Source organism: Hyperolius riggenbachi, chromosome 12 (assembly GCF_040937935.1).
Source record: "Hyperolius riggenbachi isolate aHypRig1 chromosome 12, aHypRig1.pri, whole genome shotgun sequence".
Lineage (NCBI taxonomy): Eukaryota > Metazoa > Chordata > Amphibia > Anura > Hyperoliidae > Hyperolius > Hyperolius riggenbachi.
The window spans coordinates 183,568,914-183,593,503 of record NC_090657.1 but is presented as its reverse complement, the minus strand read 5'-3'; the positions used below and the strand labels follow the sequence as shown (position 1 = coordinate 183,593,503).

Below are 24,590 nucleotides of genomic sequence, written 5' to 3'. Positions count from 1 at the left end.
CCTCAGCCACTTCCTTCTGTCCATACCTCGGCCTTAATTTTCCCGTGAGGAATTCCTTTAATCTTTGCAAAAACTTCTAGATTCTCCTTGACAGTGAGAAGATCAAAGTTGACATCAAACTGTGGACAAATGCCGATTTTTCTTTGGATCTCCTGCAGTTCACTTATGTCCGATAAATTATGGTTGTAAATGGTGGCCGATCCTACAAAAAAAAATTAAACTTTTGTTACCAAATTTGCGACCAATGCCATGGTCTACAGCAGGTGTCCACAAACTTTGTCGGTGAAGGGCTAGGTCAACATACTTCAACCTAATGGGGGGCCGGAGTATACATAATATGATGCAGAAAACATTACATTGAACCTAGGTAGTGTAAACTATTACCTGTTTACATGTGCAGCCCTTTTATCTCCCATTTAACTAAAGCAGATATTATGCCCCCAATACAGCATGTGCAGATAGTAAGAAACCTCTTTTCACCAGACAGTAAAGCATACTCAGGGAGCAACCTATCGTCCAATTGGACAGCAATGTCACCTGATGCAGAATAGGTTCGGAAACCAGGGAATGACTGCTTGCCGGCTTCCCTGTGGATTGATGGTACCAGCACTGTTATTCTATATGCCAGACATTTATGCAGTGGACCGCATCTATAAGTAATACATTTTGTTAGTGGGGGGCGGTAAAAGAGCCTCAGGGGGGTGCATTCGGCCTTAGTTTGAGGACCACTGGTCTACAGTGAGATGTTTCATGTAGGCCTCTGTATAACGTTTCTTTACACTAAAACTGTTCGTTTGTCATTTTCGTGTTTTTATATTCTATAATCTGGTTCCCCTTTAAAGTATCTTGGGCCAATTTATTATTCTCTTAAATCATAGAAACCCACCCATTCCAAAAATACTTGAATCAACCTTGATTTACCCCCTCCATTAAAAAAAAAACAAAAAAAGCTGTTCTTCCTCACACTCACATCCCACAAAGCAGCTCTCCCCACCACACATCCACCTAATATCCATACTCTCATCATCTCACATCCCACAAAGCAGCCCTCCCCACCACACATCCACCTAATAGCCATACTCTCATCATCTCACATCCCACAAAGCAGCCCTCCCCACCACACATCCACCTAATATCCATACTCTCATCATCTCACATCCCACAAAGCAGCCATCCCCACCACACATCCACCTAATATCCATACTCTCATCATCTCACATCCCACAAAGCAGCCATCCCCACCACACATCCACCTAATAGCCATACTCTCATCATCTCATATCCCACAAAGCAGCCATCCCCACCACACATCCACCTAATATCCATACTCTCATCATCTCACATCCCACAAAGCAGCTCTCCCCACCACACATCCACCTAATATCCATACTCTCATCATCTCACATCCCACAAAGCAGCCATCCCCACCACACATCCACCTAATAGCCATACTCTCATCATCTCACATCCCACAAAGCAGCCCTCCCCACCACACATCCACCTAATATCCATACTCTCATCATCTCACATCCCACAAAGCAGCCCTCCCCACCACACATCCACCTAATATCCATACTCTCATCATCTCACATCCCACAAAGCAGCCCTCCCCACCACACATCCACCTAATATCCATACTCTCATCATCTCACGTCCCACAAAGCAGCCCTCCCCACCACACATCCACCTAATAGCCATACTCTCATCATCTCACATCCCACAAAGCAGCCCTCCCCACCAGACATCCACCTAATATCCATACTCTCATCATCTCACATCCCACAAAGCAGCCATCCCCACCACACATCCACCTAATAGCCATACTCTCATCATCTCACATCCCACAAAGCAGCCATCCCCACCACACATCCACCCAATACCTATACTCTCATCATCTCACATCCCACAAAGCAGCCATCCCCACCACACATCCACCTAATAGCCATACTCTCATCATCTCACATCCCGCAAAGCCAGCCGTCCCCACCACACATCCACCCAATACCTATACTCTCATAATCACTGGCCAGAATGGAAAGGGCGGGTTATTAGCTGTGACCTCCACACTTCCCCACCAGTCTGGCACAGGGATAAGGATAGGTTGGACATGCAGCATGGCTCTCCCTGAACACATTGCAGGAGGTTGGGAGTAAAGACACAGTGGTCCTCTGAAAGACATTGTGATGTTGGCCAGTATACCACACTTGATGTCACTCCTGGAGCTTCAGAATAGGGTGTAACCATAGGAGAGCAGCCCCAGAGCTGTGGGAGTGCCAGCTGCTAAAATCCCCTTCCTTCTATACAGGACATGAGCCCGGACACCAGATCGTGTGTTTTTGTGGCTACTCTTGTTGTGGGTTGGAAGATCATGATGGACACACTTGTTTTCTGACCCTTGAAACATGGGCCCCCAGGTTGTGAGTGTCACCAAGCGGAGGCAAAGGAAGGGGTGTGAAATTCCCAGGGTGCCCCTAAGATCTATCAGCCCTTGAAGGGGGACACACATCTAACCACTAGTGATGGCCTGAACATCAAATTTTAGGTTTGCGAACTTCGAACGCAAATTTCTGCAAAAGTTTGTGAATCTGGCGAACTACCATAGACTTCAATGGGCAAGCGGATTTTAAAACCTACAGGGACTGTTTCTGGCAACAAAAGTAATGGAAAAGTTGTTTCAAGGGGCCTAACACCTGGACCGTGGCATGCCGGAGTGTGATCCATGGCAAAAGTCCCACTATGTTTTAATCTCTAAAGGGTAGAAATCACAGTACATGCCTAAATTTGTGGAATTAAGTGCTTTAAAACGTCCGGCGTGCGTACACAGCGATAAGGTAGTGTAAGGGTTATGCCTTGTACACCCTGACAGATGAAACTCCGCGTTTAACGCACTGCAAACAACCGCAAAAAGCTTTAGTGATGTCAGGTGAGCAAATCATTATGTTTACTAGTTGACCCCTCCAGGACATTAATGTTAGTCCTCTTGGTCTCTGTGTAGTGGTGTGTAGTGGCCGCCCTACTTGTGCACAGTTCAAGGAGTGCAGGCGATCAGTTTTCCAGGCCCAACAGTCGGCCTGAGGTAGTTCAATGACAGTTAAGTGACCAAAAAAAGCACTGATTCTGCACTGAGGCCTTACAGGGGGCAGTACTAGATGCAGGATTGCAGGTGAAGGATTATTGGGTTATGGTCATCGGTGCACTACTAGGACCAGCAGACCTGCTTTCAACAGCTAATGGGTGCACTGGAAACACAGGATTGCATCATAACAATAGCAACAAAAAGAAAAACAGCCCTCAGAAGGGTGAACTACTGTAGCACTAAGCACTGACTGCACCTGTCTGCAATCGCTAACGTGCACTGTTTGGACACACTGAACATCAATATCATAAGATCAAAACAGAGCCTTTAGAAGGGCTCTCGGGTTATATAGATGGTGAATTTATATTACAGCAGCACAAAACTCCACTGCGGACACAGAACACAGGCCTAACTAATGCTTTCCCTATCAGTAGCACACTCTCCCTGATCTGCCTAGCACAGAATCCAAACACAGAGTGCAAAATTGCTGCTGTGCTGGCTTTCTGATGGGGGGGGGGGTCCAGGTGGGAGGGATAGCTGATTGACTGCCATGTGTCTGCTGACGCTGAGGTGAGGGGTCCAGTTTTGGCTCCATTATAATGTGTAGGGGGTGAATTGAACAGGGCAAGTGCGAACACCCCTTGTTAGCCACAAACTATTTGCCGGGCGAACAGTTCGGGCCATCTCTACTTACCACTAGATGCTTGGCACACTCCACTGAGGATATTCAGCAATGTTGTCTTTCCAGCTCCACTGTGACCCAGAAGCGCTGTGATCTGTCCCTCGTAAATATCCAAGTCTAGGCCTGGCGGTAAAACATAATATGATGTACATTCAACAACAACAACAACAAAACATTTGTAAATGATGATGAATGATCCTTTTTGCCTCACTAATGACTCTTTGCAGTTTATGTCTAGTAGAAAAAGGTTCCGCTGCACCAAAGGTTGGGTGAAAAAAGATTGGCTTTTATTATTCCATCAGTGAATACAAAAGATAAATACGCGTAAGCTTTTTATCTTTTGTATTCACTGATGGAATAATAAAAGCCAATCTTTTTTCACCCAACCTTTGGTGCAGCAGAACCTTTTTCTACTTGATGTCTTATGAGTTCTGTGGATTCCTGGCTCCCTTTGGCTCATGTGTGTGTGGTCGCAGTAGGTCCAATCCTGTTCTGCAGTTTATGTCTCGCTACCCATTGCGCCGGCATACCAGACGATGACTGAGGAGCAAAGTATAGATTCTGTGGTGGCGGTGTAGAAGCTCGTGAGCAGCTCCCGAGGCATGCCAATTTTTTTGAGTTTGCGCAGGATATCAGCGCAGTGCGGCAGGTCATGCGCGGTGCGGCTAGGAAAGCGGTGTGTGTTCCATTTTTGGTGTGTGTAATGATCTGCTCTGCTGTCTGCACAGGCAGACAGCTTTTTGACCATTTTGTAAGTCTGAGTGTGGCAGGTCCCTGGAAAGACCTGTCTTCACTCTGCAACTTGCTGAGCTCTGGTGAGGAATTTGCATCCACTTGGCATGCAAATTGCTTAGCTGCTTCCTATGATGGCTTGCAGTATAAATACCATTTCCTCCCAGAATCCCTTGCTGGTCATGATGGTTTGTTCCTGCTGACTTACCTGGAGTCACAGCCCTTTGCTTACTGTTTGCTAATATTGCTATCTTAGAGTAGTTCCTTGGGAGTGCCCTAGCATTCCTTCTAGCATACTTAGGTTGTTGATTATCTGTATTGCCTAGTTCTGTCTTGTCTGTCGCGATTGTCTTGTCGCCAGCAGCGGTCGACAGGAAATCGTTCTGTCTGTTGGGATCGCATTCGCCCTAGCGGTAGTGGCGGTGGTTCCTTCTGTGCTCTGTCTGGGAGTGTAGGCCATAGCTGCGGTTGCTACTGGTTACTCCTTCTGTCTGTCTTGTCTGGATCGAACGCTTGCTGTAGTCTCGGTGAGGGAACCGTTTAGCAAGCGTTCGCGTTCTCTTTTGTTTTCCTGTTTCTTTGGTTAGTCAGGGTTGGTACGCTTTGTCGCTATTGTGCTTCTCTAGTGGCGACTATTGCGCTTAACGTGTGGGGACCGCGTGTAGTTAGTCCTGTCTGTTCCTTTGCTCTGTCTTATTGTGTGTTCACCGTCGCTGGGTGGCGACTAGATTGGTGGACACACATACATTCTGTCGCTGTGCTCACTCTCTCTTTCTCAGGGCTATCTTGCCCTGCATTGCAATTCGTACAATTCCCATCTGGCATCTGTGACAGTGCAGAGGGGTTGTTACTCTGCACTCCACAGCTCCATCTGCTGGTGGGAATTTCCCTCTACAAGTGCATTACACCTAAGCTGGGTTCTGTTGTTTAGTACGCTTGTGGAGGATTTCCGTAGTGTCAGCGCGCATCTTGTGCGCTGACCTTGGAAATAATTCCGCAGTCGTTACAGTGTGATTCCGCTTCAATGGAAGGTATAGGAAAATCGGCGAATGCGTACAAAATCGCGCTTGCATTGTTAAGAATAAATACATTGTATTTATTCTTTTCCGGGGCAAAGCGTTCACTTCCTGACTTGCGTCAGGGAGTGAATTACAAAACCGCTCGGGAAAAATGCTTAGAAAACCGCTAAGTACAAAAATGAATCGCCCACTTAAGCGCTGGGAATCGCTAAAAAAAATGCCTCAAAAACAGCCCAATGCGGATGGACACAGGTGAGCAGAACGCAATGTGAACAAGGCTTGAGGGTGCCAATTGTCAAGACGCCATTGAGCCTCATGCATCATACACCTAGCTGCAGCTTCCCCACTTCCACAAGACTGAACCATTGAGACTTTTCTCCAGCTGTTTACTCCTGAGTCTGACCTTCAATGGAGCTAATCTACAACTGTGATAGGGACTTGTTGTACCCATGCAGCAAGGGCCATAATATGTGTAATAAGCGGTTTAGTTCTTGCAATGTAAAACCCTCATTCACTTTAACCATTTCAGCCTTTAGTGTCGTTTCATCTTATGCATCCGAGCAACTTTCACCTCCCATTCATTCGCTAATAAGTTTATCACTACTTATCACAATGAATTGATCTATATCTTGTTTTTTCCGCCACTAATTAGGCTTTCTTTGGGTGGTACATTTTGCATTTTTTTTTTCAATGCATTTTAGTGGGAATATTAGGAAAACAATGGAAACATTCATTATTTCTCAGTTTTCAGCCATTATAGCTTTAAAATTATACATGCTACCATAAATAAAACCCACGTATTTTATTTGCCCATTTGTCCCAGCTATTACACCATTTAAATCATGTCCCTATAACAATGTATGTCGTCAATATTTTATTTGGAAATAAAGGTGCATTTTTTTCAATTTGCGTCCATCACTATTTGCAAACTTATAATTTAAAAAATATAGTAATATACTCTCTTGACATGCATATTAAAAAAGTTCAGACCCTTAGGTAACTATTTATGTTGTTGTTGTTTTTTTGTTGTAATTTTTTTTTTATTTTAGTTTTAATAAAAAATTGTATTTGTGGTTTTTTTGGAGTGGGGAGGTAAACAGGTTATATTAAATGATTGTGTATATTTTTTAAAAAATGTATGTAGATGTAGTTTTACTATTTGGCCACAAGATGGCCACAGTTATTTTTTTTGTTTTTCATCCTGTAAGCGAGAGCTCTCGCTTACAGGAACGGAGGGAATGACGTGAAGCTTTTCAGAGAAGCCGTCGGTTTTTCATAGGGAGACATAGATCAATGCAGGGATCAGTAGGGATTGCAATGTAATGCCAAGATCTGCAATGATATTCATATTCTTGCTTTGCTGCTGTAACGAAGAATGCTGATGACATGGGCACCATGTATTTCTGATTGAAGCCAATACATTTTATTAACTGCTACTGAGCATCCATGGTGTACATCGATATCTGCTACAGCTGTGTGAATATCAAGCCGAAATGAGAAGATTAAGTGTGGTCCATTCGATCGCTGGTGCTGGCAGTAACCAAGGGCAACCAATACACCAATTATTACAATAATCAGAGTCACCTCGCAGAGCTTCAGTCTTGTCATCTTTGCTGCCGTACGTCTTCTTAACGTTGATAATCCTACAGGAAGACAGGAGATTATGTCACTCTACTGATCTGCAACCCGGTCTACAGGGATCAGCCTGACATCAACCTCAGAGATTATCTACATTTTTGGACTGATACATAAAAATAACCCTACTTGGACAGTGCTGAATGGTTATAAAATAGGATGGAATATGATCCAAAATACTAGAACCCGTATGATCAGCGACACCGCTATAAAAATTGCAACACGGCGGTATTGAACCCCTGTTAAATTACATAGAATACGCCATGCAATATCACATCTTTGTTTTTGGGGATGCCAACAGAATGGGTCACTGGCCCAGATGAAGGCTCAAGTCAACTATTTGCAAAAACGTAGGATTTAACCTCTTCTCAGTTTTGGTACAGTACATCTACGCCCTGCAGGATGACCGTTTCTGTTCCAGGGGCATAGATATATGTACTTCGCCCGCCGCACGCATTCTCGTCGCTGCCTGTTAGTACACTGTTCCCATTCACCGATCAAAGTGCTTGTGATCAATGCTCACTGGTATCAATAAGATGCTGGTGGTCATTGACAAAATGAAAGTGAAAACATACATACATAACTTCCTGTTTACTGTTCACAGAAAGATGTCCTTCTTATTTGAATGTGATTGCAGTATTATTAATGGTATTGAAGGCTTTACTGTTAGCACCCAACCCCGCAGTGCCAAAACAATAGAGGAGGGTATACTTCATTTTTATCTGTTGTATTCTCTGCAGGTGCATAGCAATAGGGGTTGCAGAGGTAGCGACCGCATCGGGGCCCTTGGGCCAGAGGGGCCCCGAAGGGCCCTCTCTCAACTACAGTATTAGCTCTCTGTTGGTCCTGTGCTCATAATAATCACTTCTATAGATACTTTGAATACTAGTAATCATTAACAAACTGTTCCTCATCCCCTTCTTGCACCTCAGACACTGTAGTTGCCATTGGCAGGTTTTGGTGTGCCGTATCAATTTTTATGTATAGAGTGCTTGGGGGGGCCCCATTGTAAAACTTGCATCAGGGCCCACAACTCCTTAGCTACACCACTGATTCTCTGGGTAATCACTAGGCATTGAAAGGCACCTACTCTCCCTTTTACTCACGTACTAGGAAGAATAGAGGAGATCAGGTTAATGGATTTTATACATCACACTTTGACAGACTCCTTTCCAAAATATTAGGCAAATTGGGGTGCCTGGTCAAAAGTAACCCTACCGGCTACATCATAAATCAATGAATCTGTTTGCATCAAAATGGTATTTACTCACTTAGAGGCCACATACTAAGTTTTTATTCTTTAATTCGGAAGTCTGGCGATCGCCACAACCCAGAATTACTCTTACGTGCTCTGCATAAGAATAATTTAGGTGCCGAAGTGATCTGATTCATCTCTGGTCATCTATACTGCAAGGGGGGAGGCTTCTGGCCAAGTATGCTACAAGGGCAGCACTTATAGAGTACATAGTCATGTCACAGAATGTCCTCAGAGGAGCTCACAATCTAATCCTTTCCCTAGTCCTAGTCTAATGTCCTACCATATTATTATTATTATTATTATTATGTATTTATATAGCACTGACATCTTCTGCAGCACTTTACAGAGTACATAGTCATGTCACAGACGGACTGTATTCAGAGGCAGGGACGTAACTAGAAATCACAGGGCCTCCCTGGGAAAATTTGGATGAGCCCCTACCCCCCCTGGGGCCTGCTCAGGTCCGTTTTGGGGGGCAGGAGAGGTCACAGCATGAGGGGAGAGCATTACCACCTACATCGGTGTTGAAGGGGGCAATTCCCTCCCCCTTACACCTTGGGCTCTCCCCTCAGCGCTCCACCTCCAGCATCAATCGTTGGCAGCAGCGGCGGGCAGGAACAGATACCTCCATGTGTTCCACTGCAGTAGGTCCGATTTCTAAATGCCTCATGCTACTTCCTGATAAACAGGAAGTACCGTTAGACACTTAGAGAGTGGAACCTCCGGCGCATGGAACGCATGAAGGTATGTGTTCCTGCCCGACGCTCCTGCCAACGATTGATGCTGGAAAGGGAGCGCTGAGAGGAGAGCCCGAGGTGAGGTGGGGGAGTGGCCCCCTCCTCACCGATGTAGGTGGCCATGCTCTTCCCTCATGCTGCCACCCCATCTGCCCCCCCAAAACGGCCCTGCCCCCCCGCCCCCATCTAATCTAGGCTCTGCTATATTTATAGTAAGTAGCTCATTATTATGTATTAGGAGAGCGGGCTTCATTCAAAGTTTTGCTGTTGATGTCCATTGTCTGTGAATGATACTGCTGCTAAGTTTATGTACATTTGGCCCTGCCCGTGACCCGTCATTACCACGGCCACTTTCCAGTGCACACCCATTTTTTACCCCAGCACACAAAGCCGGCAGCTACCCCGCAAGTGGATCCAGCACATGCATAGCACCATCAATAAAAAAAAAATCCATCAGCCGTCCCTTCTAGGGAATGTATTTGCATGTACTATAAGCAAATAATACTGTGATTATTCCACATTTATGTGTCCACTGTAACGGAATGAAGTGAAGGTGTGGCCCCGACGACCACTGCAATACCTGATGGCTTCTTTTCCCAGTAAGGCATCGGATATTTTCTCCACATATTCCCTGGTGTCTGGCTCCGCCTTCTCTTCCTTATTCGTTGCTACTGGAGGCCTAATCTTCTTCTTTGACCAGAACAAAGGCTTCAAGAAAAACAGGGGCTCATGCCTCAATCCATGCTTATCTGAGCAAAAAACAAGTTCAGTGATGCCAACCAACCATGAGGACCAAGTGAAGACAATAATGAACTAGTTAAAATTGAGTTTTCTGTATAGCTAAAAGTGTTGCTCATACGGGTAACTATGAGTACATACATAGCAACTCGTAACTGAAATTTAAATTAGATAGAGCTGCCTGCAGCAGAGTGGGGGGGGGGGGGGAAGTTAAGGAGAATCCGAGGTGGTTCTTGGGGGGGCAGATGGGCATGACATGCCTCTGTGTCCCCACACCGCCGCTGTCTGCCCCCCACTGCCGCACTATATCCCCCTGAGATTATGGGCAATATTTATTGCTATCTCTGAGGTAAACACAGGCAGAGGGATTCCCTGTTCAAAATGTTCCTACAGGGTTTCCAGGGCTGCCATTGGGCAGCTCTCTCTCCCTGGCCACGCCCCCTGCCGCTCCCCGACCTCCCTGCACGCTGTGAATGAGAGACAGTCTCTCATTCCAGTGTCATGACCCAGAGGTCACAAAAGTGAAAGTGGGCCAGTGCGGCCCACAGGAGCAGTGGGGAGTGGCGTTTTTTGTGGCTACCTGATCTGCTCAGCCCCCCTGGATCAGGTAGCCTACTTTTTTTTTATTGCCTGAGCTCGCCTCGGCCTCTCTTTAACTTACCCATGCCTCCTCCTGGATCCGATGCACTCCACTCACGTTCCACGTCACTCCTATGCTTCCTCCTTCAACCCGGAGGAAGAAAGCATTGGAGTGACGTGGAATGCAAGTGGAGAACATAGGATAAGGTGGCCGGCATGAGCAAGTTAACGCTCTCTCTGCCGCGAACAGCACTGTATAATTTAAATTTCATTTATTAGCAAGTCACATACTCATAGGTACTCGTAGTGCACAACACTGATAGCTGAGTTACATGACATGTAATTATGGCATGGATTTGCACAACTTATCTCAGGAATGATCTCACATTGTTTCTTAAAGAGAAGCTGTCAACCATACTATCTCAGAAAAAAAAACACATACCGTATATAAGTAGATAAATACTTGCTCTACTTACATAACATATGTATTGTCTGTCCACACTTTGATTTTAGTGATTTTGTTTTGTATAGTAAAAAAAAAAAAAGATAGAATCCTTTTTGGGATTCTCCATTTTAACTGTGTCTATCTTGAAGCCAATCCTGATGTCATTTCCTCCCTTACTCTCCTCTGCCTGATTGTGTATGCATTGCCTGCCCTCCTCCAAGTCTTCAGGCACTCCCACCCAGCTCTGCAATAGAAAGTGCATTGTCTCAGCATGATAAATATTGGCCAATCAGAGAGGAACAGAGGTGTGGGAGGGGAAAACAGGATGTAAAGAGCATCAGGCTGCATTAATTAAGTCTGAGGGGAAATAACAAAGCACAAAAAGACAACCCAGCATGCCCTGCAACTTCCTTTAGGCTGAAATGTACCAACTATGAGTCAGGTAAACTGGAGAATGAACATTTATCAACAAGAAAAGTAATAGTAATTTTTTACTTTTGGATTGCCTGGTTAGCACCCTTATTACTTGTTTACCAGATACAAAAAATAATTGATTTTTGATTTTATGCCCGACAGTTACACTTTAAAGGGAACCTAAAGTGAGAGACCTATAGAGGCTGACATATGTATTTCCTTTTAAACAATGCACATTGCCTGGCTGTCCTGCTGATCCTCTGCCTATAATACTTTTAGCCACAGACCCTGAACAAGCATGCAGATCAGGTGCTCTGACTAGAGTTGGGCCGAACCTCCGATTTTAGGTTCGCGAACTTTTGCGAAAGGTTCGGTTCGCGTTAAAGTTCGCGAACCGCAATAGACTTCAATGGGGATGCGAACTTTGAAAAAAAAAAAAAATTATGCTGGCCACAAAAGTGATGGAAAAGATGTTTCAAGGGGTCTAACACCTGGACGGGGGCATGGCGGAGTGGGATACACGCCAAAAGTCCCCGGGAAAAATCTGGATTTGACGCAAAGCAGCGTTTTAAGGGCAGAAATCATATTGAATGCTAAATGACAGGCCTAAAGTGCTTTAAAACATCTTGCATGTGTATACATCAATCAGGTAGTGTAATTAAGGTACTGCTTCACACTGACACACCAAACTGTTCACTGAACAGAACAGGTATGCAGTGGCGGGTTCACTGAACAGAACAGGTATGCAGTGGCGGGTTCACTGAACAGAACAGGTATGCAGTGGCGGGTTCACTGAACAGTACAGGTATGCAGTGGCAGGTTCACTGAACAGGTATGCAGTGGTGGGTTCACAGAACAGGTATGCAGTGGTGGGTTCACAGAACAGGTATGCAGTGGTGGGTTCACAGAACAGGTATGCAGTGGTGGGTTCACAGAACAGGTATGCAGTGGTGGGTTCACAGAACAGGTATGCAGTGGTGGGTTCACAGAACAGGTATGCAGTGGTGGGTTCACAGAACAGGTATGCAGTGGTGGGTTCACAGAACAGATATGCAGTGGTGGGTTCACAGAACAGGTATGCAGTGGTGGGTTCACAGAACAGGTATGCAGTGGTGGGTTCACAGAACAGGTATGCAGTGGTGAGTTCACAGTACAGGTATGCAGTGGTGGGTTCACAGAACAGGTATGCAGTGGTGGGTTCACAGAACAGGTATGCAGTGGTGGGTTCACAGAACAGGTATGCAGTAGTGGGTTCACAGAACAGGTATGCAGTGGTGGGTTCACAGTACAGGTATGCAGTGGTGGGTTCACAGAACAGGTATGCAGCCAGGGACAAGCTAAGCCTAACTAATCTTTCCCTATGAGAGAGAGTGTGCAGCAGCTCGCCCTACTCTCACTAATGCAGGCACACGAGTGACCGTAATGGTCGCCGCTGCCTGCCTTTTAGTAGGGGGGGAGTGGCTCCAGGGGCTAGTGTAGCCTAATTGGCTACACTGGGCCTGCTGACTGTGATGTAGAGGGTCAAAGTTGACCCTCATGGTGCATTATGGGGCGAACCGAACTTCCGCAAACGTTCGCCTGCGGGACGCGAACCACGGAAGTTCGCATGGAACCGTTCGTAGGCGAACCGTTCGGCCCAACTCTAGCTCTGACCTGAAGCCTGACTGGATTAGCCATATGCTTATTTCAGGTGTGGGATTCAGACACTAATAACCAGAAAGATGAGCAGGACTACCAGGCAACTGGTACTGTTTAAAAGGAACCTGAGGTGAGATACATATAGAGGCTGCCATATTTATTTCATTTTAAAGAGGAACGTTAGCAAAAAAGGGGAAAAAATAAATTAATACATTGCCAAGTGAGAAGTTAAAAAATAGAAGAGAGATCAAGAAATGATTCATATTCACCATGTAATTTGTTCATATTGTTTGATTCACAATCAGCCTGCAGGTAATTAGAGATGGCCCGAATGGTTCGAATGCGAACTTGTTCGCGCAAACAACACGAGTTCGCGTTAGCGTCGAATCACGAACTTTTTATGCGAGTTCGACCCGCCCCCTATACTACATCATTGGGCTAAACTTTGGCCCTCTACATCACAGTCAGCAGACACATGGCAGCCAATCAGGCCGCACTCCTTCCTTGACCCCCCCCTCCCCCCTCCTTATAAAAGGCAGCAGCATCGGCCATTTTCTCACTCTGTCTGCTGTGATATAAGTGAGAGAAGGGAGAGACATTGGAGGGATAGGGAAACCGATAGTTAGGAGGTCTGTTAGCTTGCTCCTTGCTAATATTTGTTGCTGAAAAGCACCACAAAACAGCTCTTTTGAGAGCTAATGTTCTTGTGATGTGTTTTTTTTTTTTGTGTGTGTGGCCCACTGACACTGCATTTACAGCCCTGTCTGCCGCAGCTGGCCCTTGCTAATTGCTATACTGTGCCAGGCCCAGCACATTCAGTGCCTAGTATGACTACTGCACATTGTATTATAATACCAGTCACTGCATACCTTTCACTGCATCTGTGTGACAGCACGCTGTTTTATATACCAGTCCGTGCATACATTTTCACTGCACCTGTGTGACCGCACGCTGTTTTATATAACAGTCACTGCATACCTTTCACTGCATCTGTGTGACCGCACACGGTTTTACATACCAGCAGTCACTGCATCCATTTTTACTACACCTGTGTGACTGTACATTGTTATACCAGCAGTCACTGCATACCTTTTCACTGCACCTGTGTGACTGCTGCACATTGTATTACAATACCAGTCACTGCATACCTTTTACTGCATGTGTGTGACCGCACGCTGTTTTATATACCAGCAGTCAGTGCACATGCAGCTGCAACAACAAAACAAAAGGCATGTACATGTGTCAATTCCCCTTCATGATCGTTACCTTGCCGCGGTGAAGGGGCTTGCGTGTCACAATGAAGCAATGACCGGCTATATGAGTGTGTGGGGGGCACAACTGACCCAAGATAATAAGGTTGTTGCTTCATTGTGGACAGACCAAATTCGATCAGCTGGACAGTCACTGTTGTTCTGTCATTCAGCTACCTCAGCCCGGCCACCATATGGGCTTGAAAACCACCACCGCCTGCACTCTCGCCATGGTGCGCACCAGTCCAGCACGGCCATCACTACACAAACAACTGTTTGCGGTGCGTTACACAGTGAGTTTGGTCTGTCAGTGTGAAGCAGTACACTAATTACACTACCTGCTGATCCATATATACACACGCAAGATGTTTTAAAGCACTTTATGCCTCCAAAAGCAATACAATGTGATTTCTGCCCTTAAAACCCTGCTCTGCGTCAAATCCATAATTTTCCCCGGGACTTGTGGCGTGTATCACACTACGCCATGCCCCCCCTCCTTGAAACATCTTTTCCATCACTTTTGTGGCCAGAATTAGTATTTGTAGTTTTGAAAGTTTGTCTGTCCATTGAAGTCTATTGCGGTTCTCATGGTTCGCGCAAACGCAAACTTTTGCGGAAGTTCGCGTTTGAGGTTCGCGAACCTAAAATCGGAGGTTCAAGCCATCACTACAGGTAATCATCTTTACTACTGGCAGACATGAAAAAAAACAGACAGCATCAACTGCCATTATCTATAACCACACCTCCTAACAATGCGATAGGCTAAAAGGTTGTTTTTTTATAGATATACATATGCACAGAGGGAGATACTGGTTGCTTGGCAATATCAGCCATACAGATGTCCCTGAAGATTTATTTGAGAAAAGGTAATGATTTCTCATGGGAGAGGAGGTATCAGCTACTGACTAGGATGAAGTTCAGTCCTTCGTTACAGTTCCTCTTTAAGCCATGATTTATTTTTCCTAATATGATTTAACTCATGACTTCTCTCTCTTGGTATTCATTTTGACACTGATTGAACACACATTGAGCCACCATGTGATACTCTGTTCTCCCCATTAATAAGAATACATATCAGAGGTCCACATTACCTGGAATGATCTTATCGAAGTAGAGTGTGAGAGTAAAGTACAGAATAGAATCCAGGAGGAGGTAGAGGCAGCTGAACAATATGTGGGAAGATTCACCACCGATATCAGAGAAGTAGACGCCCTGAAGCTCGTTCTCCATGTGCAAGCTCTGGAAACACAGAGAAGACGAGATTATGGCATAATCACCTCTACCAGTAAATATAGGAGATTTTCCGATTGGTCGCTGTGTCCTACTCCCCTGTTCTTGGGTCAGAGACCTTACTTACATCCATGATCCCAACGGCAAAAGCGAAGGGGTGGAAGAGGCTGAGGAACACCTCCAGAGACCGGGGCAAGCTCCTCAAGGCGGGAAGGATGGCCAGCATGAATAGAAAGAGGTTGATGAAAAATCCTGCAAGTGCTGTAAGCCGAGGCTTCCTGAGGAGGGCGCTCAGCATAAAATTAAAGCAGACCTGAAGAAAAAGGCAGGAAACAGACATCATTCTGTAAGTTCCAAACAATTTCATGCAATCTCAGAGACGGAGAAAGGAAGTCTAAAATGAAATTAAACTTATGAGATAATGAATTGTATGTGTAGTAGAGCTAATGTGTATGTGTAGCACAGCTAAGAAATAGAACATTAGTATTAAAGATATGAGTCTCATTGTTTCCAGTACAGGAAAAGTTGAGAAACTTTTTATCTATGCAAAAGAGCTTCTCTGAGCTCTCCGACCCAACTTGGCTCTGCAGTTTTTTTACGCACTTATCTCAGCCTGTCTCTCGCAGTTTCTTGTTTCTTAAAGCGGACCCAAACCAAACATTTTTTTAATTCAAAATATTTATTTGCACCACTCTGACACATACAAAGATAAATAAACACTCCTTCAAGCCTATGAGCATTTCAGTGCATGCTTTTCACCCTCCTCTTTGCATAACTAGGGTTATACAGGTGGCAGCCATTAGCAATTCCTCCATTGCTGGACACCATCTATTCCACCAGTTTGCCGGATTATTTGCCGGCAATATGAAAGGAAGGGAGGGGTTCCTCCAATAAATGTAAAATATTTTATATTTGTCATCATGCAGCTGAAAAAATGCTGCTATTTATTGTTATAATTTAGAAAATAGATTTTATTTCTGAAATCTTGTATTTTTAGTTTGGGTCCACTTTAAGGTTTTTCTGCAGAGGAATGTTCAAAGGGTCATTAGTTCTGCTGTGTCTCATCATTTAAAATACAGAATGTAATTTGTAAACTGCAAATATTAGAGAATGGTGCAATGTTATAGAAAAACAGCTACAGTGCTGCCCCTAATTATTCATATCCCTGGCAAATATTGACTTAAAGTTACTTTTAGTCAACCAGCAAGTCATTTTTTTGACGAAAAATTACATAGGTGTCTCCCAAAAGATAATAAGACGATGTACAAGAGACATTATTGTGAAACAAAAAAAAAATGTTTATTTACATTTGAGCAAAAAGTGTCCAGTCCAAAATTATTTATACCCTTCACAAACTGTCAGTCTAAAATTCTATACCATTCCAAATAGTCCAAGCTGTTCTAAAGCACCATAATTACCCTGATTAATTGGGAACAGCTGTTTTAATCAATTCAACAAGTGAGAAACAAACAGAACATTTATATCACGCTTTTCTCCTGGCAGACTCAAAGTGCCAGAGCTGCAGCCATTAGGACGCGCACTATAGGCAGTAGCAGTGTTAGGGAGACTTGCCCAAGGTCTCCTACTGAATAGGTGCTGGCTTACTGAACAGGCAGAGCTGCAGCAGCTCTCTGCAGTTGGTTCCTGGACAGTCATGGCTAAGACAAAGGCGCTCAGTGAGGACCTGCGGCTGCGCATTGTGGCTGCTCACAAGTCAGGAAAGGGCTACAAGGCCATTTCTATATGTTTTCAAGTTCCAGTGGCTACAGTGCAAAGTATTATTAAAAAATACAAGATGTTCCGCACTGTGGAAAATCTCAGAGGATGTGGTCGGAAGCCAAAAGTAACACCAGTGCTGGCCAGGATGATAGTGAGAGAGGTGAAAAAGAATCCATGGATCACCACCAAGGCCATCCTGTGAATCTGGGCTCTGCTGGTGGCAATGTCTTAAGGCAGACAATCCAACGAACACTGGCCACTGCTGGGTTCCATGGATGCAGACCAAGGAGGACGCCACTTCTCCAGATAAGGCACACAAAAGCTTGCTTGGCCTTTAAAAATGCTTATCTGGACAAAGAAGAAGACTTCTGGTCTCCTGTGTTATGATCCAATAAAAAAAAATTGAATTGTTTGGTCACAATGATATTTCCTTCATTTAGCGTAAAAAAGGAGAAGGTTTCAACCCAAAGAACTCCATCCCCACTGTCAAACATGGTAGTGGGAACCTAATGCTTTGGCAGTGTTTTTCAGCCAATGGACAAGGGAACCTAATCACAGTAAATGGCACCATAAAAAAGAGCAATACATGGGGATTCTCAACCGCAGCATCAGGCAGTCTGCAGAGAAACTTGGCCCTGGGCACCAGTGGACGTTTCAGCATGACAATGACCCAAAACACACAGCAAAAGTAGTAAAGAAATGCTTAGCAGACAACAACATTAACGTTTTGGAGTTGCTCAGCCAGAGTCCTGACTTGAATCCTATTGAGAATCTGTGGAGGGAGCTAAAGATCAGGCTGATGGTAAGAAGACCCTCCAACCGGAAAAATCTGAAGCTCATTGCTAAAGATGAATGGGCAAAACTACCTGTGGAGACATGCAAAAAGCTGGTCTGCAATTATACGAAGCGTTTGATTGCTGTAATAGCCAATTTCTATTGATTATTACTGAGAAGAGTATGAATAATTTTGGACTGGGCACTTTTTGCTCAAATGTAAACAAAAGCTGAGAAATGTTTTTTTTCCACAATCATGCCTCTTGTACATCATATTATTATCTTTGGGGAGACACCTGTGCCATTTCCCATCAAAAAAATTACTTGCTGGTTGAATAAAAGTAACTTTAAGGGCCCGTTTCCACTAGTGCGGTGCGGAATCGCCGCATATCACCGTTGACAAAATCGCATGCGGGTGCGATTCCGCATGCGTTTTTTGCCGCGATTTCGCATAGGCAGGGTATATGCGATTTTAACCATGTCACTGCCTGTGTCAATTTACATTACTTTCAATGCGAAATCGCACGCGAAATCGCGGGAAAAAACGCATGCAAAAAATGCATGCGATTTCCCTATTAAATACATTACCTGCGAATCGCCTGCTTTCCACACGCAGGCGAATTCTGCAGGGTCTACCGTGCAGAAAAATCCTGCACATAAAAACGCAAATGAAAACTGACAAGTGGAAACAGTCCCATCCACTTGTATTGCCTATGCGAATCCGCATGCGTTGTCTGCATGCGAATTCGCGCTAGTGGAAACGGGCCCTAAGTCAAAATTTGCCAGGGGTATAAATAATTATGGGCAGCACTGTATATAACTGAAAATAAATATATGAGACTGTTTTCTTCGCTACTAACTATCCATACTACACATACAACTAATTATATCTTCAGTGTAATGGATTAGATTGTGAGCTGTTAGGAGGGACAGTTAAGTGACAAGGCTGTTCCCTGTACAGCGCTGCTCTAAATCACAGTGCTGTACACATATATTTTTGCCTTTTTTTAGTTTCTTTTCACTTCAGATTCCCTTTAAAGGACCACTAATGCGAAAAAATGTACAATTTAAAATACATGTGATAACATACAAATAAGAAGTACATTTCTTCCAGAGTAAAATGAGCAATAAATTACTTTTCTCCTATGTTGCTGCCACTTACAGTAGTTAGTAGAAATCTGACAGAACCGACAGGTTTTGGTCTAGTCCATCTCTTCATAGGGGATTCTCAGCATGGCCTTTATTCTTTCTAAAGACTCTACCTAAAAAAGGATTTATATAAATATGCTGGCCAGCCTCCCTACTCGCTGCACACTTTTTTCTGGCAGTTGGACAGTGCAACTGCCATTGGCTAAGTGCTTTTTTAAAATAAATAAACCTCTGAGAATCCCCCATGAGGAGATGGGCTACTCTCGGTTTTGTCAGATTTCTACTACCTACTGTGAATGGCAGCAACTTAGAAGAAAAGTAATTTATGGCTCATTTTACTCTAGAAGAATGTATTTCTTATTTGAATGCGTTTACATGCATTTTAAATTTTACTATTTTCACAATAGTGGTCCTTCAAAGATCTGTAAATTAGCGGTTTTTGTAGCTTTAGTTGCACGCAGCATCCAAAGCAAGAAAGTTATAAAGTGGGATTACGCTGAAATTTCATCTAGGGTCTAAAGCAGTGGTCTGCAAACTCAGTCGTCAAAAGAGCCAAAGATCAGCAATACAACAATTAAGATTTCTTTTGAGAGCCAAATTTCTCTTCAAGAACCACATTATAAGGAATCTGTTTGAACTAGCTCCTGGCATTAAATAAAACCTGATATAGTAAAAATCTTTTATTATGACCAAAAACAATATTTCACATTAAAATAGAAATATGACAATACTTACAAGTCATGTGAAAGTGGTCTAAAGCATTAAATATAGCATAACATTAACAGCTAAAACCATCTGAGTGGTTTCCAAGGTACTGAAAGGGTTAACATTCAAGCTTTTCACTTCATTTAGCTGCTAAGTCAAAAGTTTGTAGTTGCCAGCCAATGGAGCTGCCAACTTTGGGGAAAAGTCGTCCTGTGTAATACAAGTAACTATGGAAAGATGCATACCATTTGGAAGCGCTCTTTCTCCTCTTTCCAACGACACATAAACCGCCGCCCTACGCCTTTTAGTTTTCGTTATTTTCAGCGTAATAGCGTTTGCTGCGATGTCGATCGTGAAAATAGCAAAAACTAAAAGGCGTAGGGCGGCGGTTTATACATCGTTGGAAAGAGGAGAAAGAGCGCTTCAAAATGGTATGCATCTTTCCATAGTTTCTGCACTGCTCCCTGGGTCCCTTTAATGTTTTAAATCAAATATGTAATTTTGAATGTAATCTTACTTTAATAAATTCTAAGCAGCTTAGTATAAATTAACACATTTAAATACAATACTCAAATGGCCATATTTTAACGGGAAAAAATATTTTAGATCGGTTTTATATAAAGGTGGAAATGCTGTCAAAATAGAGACCTCTTGCCTCCTCTCTCTCCTTGTGGTCTATGCCATTGAACTATCTGATGTTTTAAGTGATTTCAATATAATGGCGTTTGGATGTGCCCAGCTGTGGCTTCTCTCTGCTTATATGCTGTTAAAATAGTTGGTTAGTTACCGTTGCTACTCCGTAGAGGCTGAAGAGAAGCAGGAAAACTCCAAAGGAACTTTCTCTAAATATGTAGGCTGTGGCAATCAGAGTCATCAGGACGGCAATGATCAAGACACTAATAAGACACATCAGGCCCCATGACAACCTGAAACACAAGATGATACAACACTGTGTCATGTCATACAGTCTGGTAGCTTCCAGGGTGCATGCACATGGCAGTGCACATGTGTGACGGATTCACCTGCGCTAGATACGCTCATTGCAAGAAAATGTGTGCAAGGCGGGCTGCAGAATATCCCTTAACTTTTTTTTTAGCTTTGCTTAAAACAAGTATTCTGTCAGCCCAGGCCTCTTCTCCATAGGAAGTGATTGTTTGTGTATTCTTCCACTGGAGAGTGTGCAATAAACTCTCAAGCAGATCCCCGCACATGCTTTCTTCCTACATCACAGGGGCACTAATAGCAAGTCAGGAAACAGAACCAAAGCCATAAAGAGACATTCAACCTGCCATGTCTGCAGGAACACAGAGCTATGCTGTCCTCTGATTCAGCATTGTGTCTTAATTTGAGGAATATTTAGAAACCGCATGGCCACAGCCAGTTGCGGTTCACAGTGAATAATATGCCAAGGTCGATACACCTTTAAAGAGGTAAATGATTCTTCTAGCTGGCCCTGTGGCAAACTGTGGCCCTGGGGCAAACTAGAGTTGGGGCCCACCAGCGCAAAGCTTCTCTTTGCCCCCCCACCCAGCGCAAAGCTTCTCTCAACCCCACCTCCCCCCATTACACCTCTGCTCCCTGGGGCCCTCAAAGTATAATAGCAGCCATAATTAATTGCCTATTAGTCCTGGCGGGTGAGCAGATGGGCAGCGGCTGTACTTTGAGACACGCTGTCTCCATCCCACTCTATGACCCAGCGCGTGTTTACACATGACGCGTCGGGTCATAGAGGGGGAGGGAGACAGCGTGTCTCAAAGTACAGCCGCTGCCCATCTGCTCACCCGCCAGGACCAATAGGTAATTATGGCTATTATACTTGCAGGGCCCCGGGGAGCAGGCAAAATGTAGCAGGGTCGGCGCTGCGGGGCCCTCAACAGAGGTCGGGGCCCTGGGGCAGTTGCCCGCTTTGCCTCTATGGTAGCACCGGCCCTGCTAGCTGGTCCACAACCTGAGATACCAATCCCCTAGAAAACTGGTAAAAGAGGCAAGATCCACGGTTTCAGCACATTATGACAGATAATAAAATATTGGTTATTATATCATATGCCTATTATCCGTAGAGATATGGCATATCCTGAGAAAATGCTACAACTCTCTACCAAAGTCAAGGGGCTGGACTCAGCCTGAGGTCAGGTTGCTAGAGGTGTGGGATCAGCTCGCCTTACAAGATCCACAGCTAGCAAATAGGGGGTTGAAATATGTGGACACAACAACTTTCAAGGCTCCTTCCATTACCAATCCATATACCATCAAGGATTTGGGTTTTTATCGTTGGACTATTACCCACAGAACTTTCTAACATCTGTTTGGACTTACGATAATTCTACAAGACTGCTCAGACTATTATTTTCACTTTTATTCTCATTATTTTACTATATCAATCTGTTCATAATTTTTTTAACATTTTCTGTACTCATTTCTTGCATTATTTTATTATAAAATAAACAATTAAAAATCGTTTGTCTAAGTGCTTGTTCTAAAAATCTCTGCAAAGAGTCCCACTTTTCGGAGAGAACCATACCATAACTGTTTTTATTGATCTTGTTATATTTTTCTATCTCTAGAAAGGTTGTTGAAACAACCCTTTTTCCATGCAGGACTAGCTAAAGATAAATTGGCATATTCACACGCTAATGCTAATTGGTGGCAGCTACCTGATCTCTATAGGAAATCGCAGATTGTATCAATTGTACATAGAATCAAAATTGTATTGTGTGTGGACTCATCAACCGATGCAACAGGTTATTTGGGCTGCAGTACTGAATGCTTTCAGGATTCCATCAGGGTCTTAGGCTGAATGGGAAACTCGCTGCAAATGGGACAGGAACTTCAGGGTGATGTCACAACATGCACAACACATTGTTTTTCTCGTGCATTAGTTTTCGGCATATAGTGTATTACAATATGCAAGCAAACTAGAATGGTCCATGGGTGCATCCTAACACCAGTTTGGACCATATTAATGATATATAGTCTCAACTTATATAGTCTAGGCCAGAGGTGCCCATTAGGTAGATCGTGGTCTACCAGTAGATCACAAAGGGCTTCTGGATAGATGCCACACTGCCCACCTGTGACACTGAACTCTGTCTCTTTGACTTGGATGAGTGTAGTGCAATATGTTGCCCTGAGGGTTTGCACAGCTGTGTAGAGGATTATGATGTTGCAAGGTGGGGAGCCATAGATTTAGAAGCATTATGTGCTACTGCTGGTTACAATTTTGCCATACACAGGGTATGATATTGTAAGCATAATACCGTGACTCTGGTCAAGCACTGTTCTATTTGGCTTACTGAGGAGGACCGCATCTAATTTACTGGCAGCTTGTGCTAATCACTGATGGACTGTCGCTGTGCACGTGCTGCAGTTGTGGCTTGTGGTAATCACTGATGGGCTGCCTCTGTGCATGTGCTACAGTTATGGCTTGTGGTAATCACTGATGGACTGCCCCTGTGCATGTGCTGCAGTTGTGGCTTGTGGTAATCACTGATGGACTGCCCCTGTGCATGTGCTGCAGTTGTGGCTTGTGGTAATCACTGATGGACTGCCGCTGTGCATGTGCTGCAGTTGTGGCTTGTGGTAATCACTAATGGACTGCTGCTGTGCATGTGCTGTGCTTGTGGCTTGGGGTAAATACTGATGGACTGCTGCTGTGCATGTGCTGCAGTTGTGGTTTGGGGTAATCACTAATGGACTGCTGCTGTGCATGTGCTGCAGTTGTGGCTTGTGGTAATCACTGATGGACTGCCTTTGTGCATGTGCTGCAGTTGTGGCTTGTGGTAATCACTGATGGACTGCCGCTGTGCATGTGCTGCAGTTGTGGCTTGTGGTAATCACTAATGGACTGCTGCTGTGCATGTGCTGCAGTTGTGGCTTGTGGTAAACACTGATGGATTTCCTCTGTGCATATGCTGCAGTTGTGGCTTGTGGTAATCCCTGATGGGCTGCCGATGTGCATGTGCTGCAGTTGTGGCTTGTGGTAATCACTAATGGACTGCCTATGTGCATGTGCTGCAGTTGTGGCTTGTGGTAATCACTAATGGACTGCTGCTGTGCATGTGCTACAGTTGTGGCTTGTGGTAATCACTGATGGACTGTCGCTGTGCATGTGCTGCAGTTGTGGCTTGTGGTAATCACTGATGGGCTGTCGCTGTGCATGTGCTGCAGTTGTGGCTTGTGGTAATCACTGATGGGCTGCCTCTGTGCATGTGCTACAGTTATGGCTTGTGGTAATCACTGATGGACTGCCCCTGTGCATGTGCTGCAGTTGTGGCTTGTGGTAATCACTGATGGACTGCCCCTGTGCATGTGCTGCAGTTGTGGCTTGTGGTAATCACTAATGGACTGCTGCTGTGCATGTGCTGCAGTTGTGGGTTGTGGTAATCACTGATGGACTGTCGCTGTGCATGTGCTGCAGTTGTGGCTTGTGGTAATCACTGATGGACTGTCGCTGTGCATGTGCTACAGTTAGGGCTTGTGGTAATCACTGATGGACTGCCCCTGTGCATGTGCTGCAGTTGTGGCTTGTGGTAATCACTGATGGACTGCCCCTGTGCATGTGCTGCAGTTGTGGCTTGTGGTAATCACTAATGGACTGCTGCTGTGCATGTGCTGCAGTTGTGGCTTGTGGTAAACACTGATGGATTTCCTCTGTGCATATGCTGCAGTTGTGGCTTGTGGTAATCCCTGATGGGCTGCCGATGTGCATGTGCTGCAGTTGTGGCTTGTGGTAATCACTAATGGACTGCCTATGTGCATGTGCTGCAGTTGTGGCTTGTGGTAATCACTAATGGACTGCTGCTGTGCATGT

The 24,590-nt window shown here is 44.5% G+C and overlaps 1 protein-coding gene across 5 annotated transcripts in view; it reads right to left on the bottom strand.

Annotated features, from left to right (window-relative positions):
* Window positions 1–24,590, bottom strand: part of LOC137541966 (ABC-type organic anion transporter ABCA8-like) — a 246,224-nt gene that overhangs the window by 93,416 nt on the left and 128,218 nt on the right. For all 5 annotated transcript variants that reach the window (XM_068263529.1, XM_068263531.1, XM_068263532.1 and 2 more), the window contains 7 exons: window positions 20,568–20,706; window positions 15,561–15,746; window positions 15,295–15,442; window positions 9,720–9,888; window positions 7,094–7,152; window positions 3,771–3,881; window positions 27–202 (listed from right to left, as the gene is read on the bottom strand). In XM_068263529.1, the coding sequence (XP_068119630.1) occupies window positions 27–202; window positions 3,771–3,881; window positions 7,094–7,152; window positions 9,720–9,888; window positions 15,295–15,442; window positions 15,561–15,746; window positions 20,568–20,706 (988 nt within the window). The remainder of the gene's footprint in view (window positions 1–26; window positions 203–3,770; window positions 3,882–7,093; window positions 7,153–9,719; window positions 9,889–15,294; window positions 15,443–15,560; window positions 15,747–20,567; window positions 20,707–24,590) is intronic.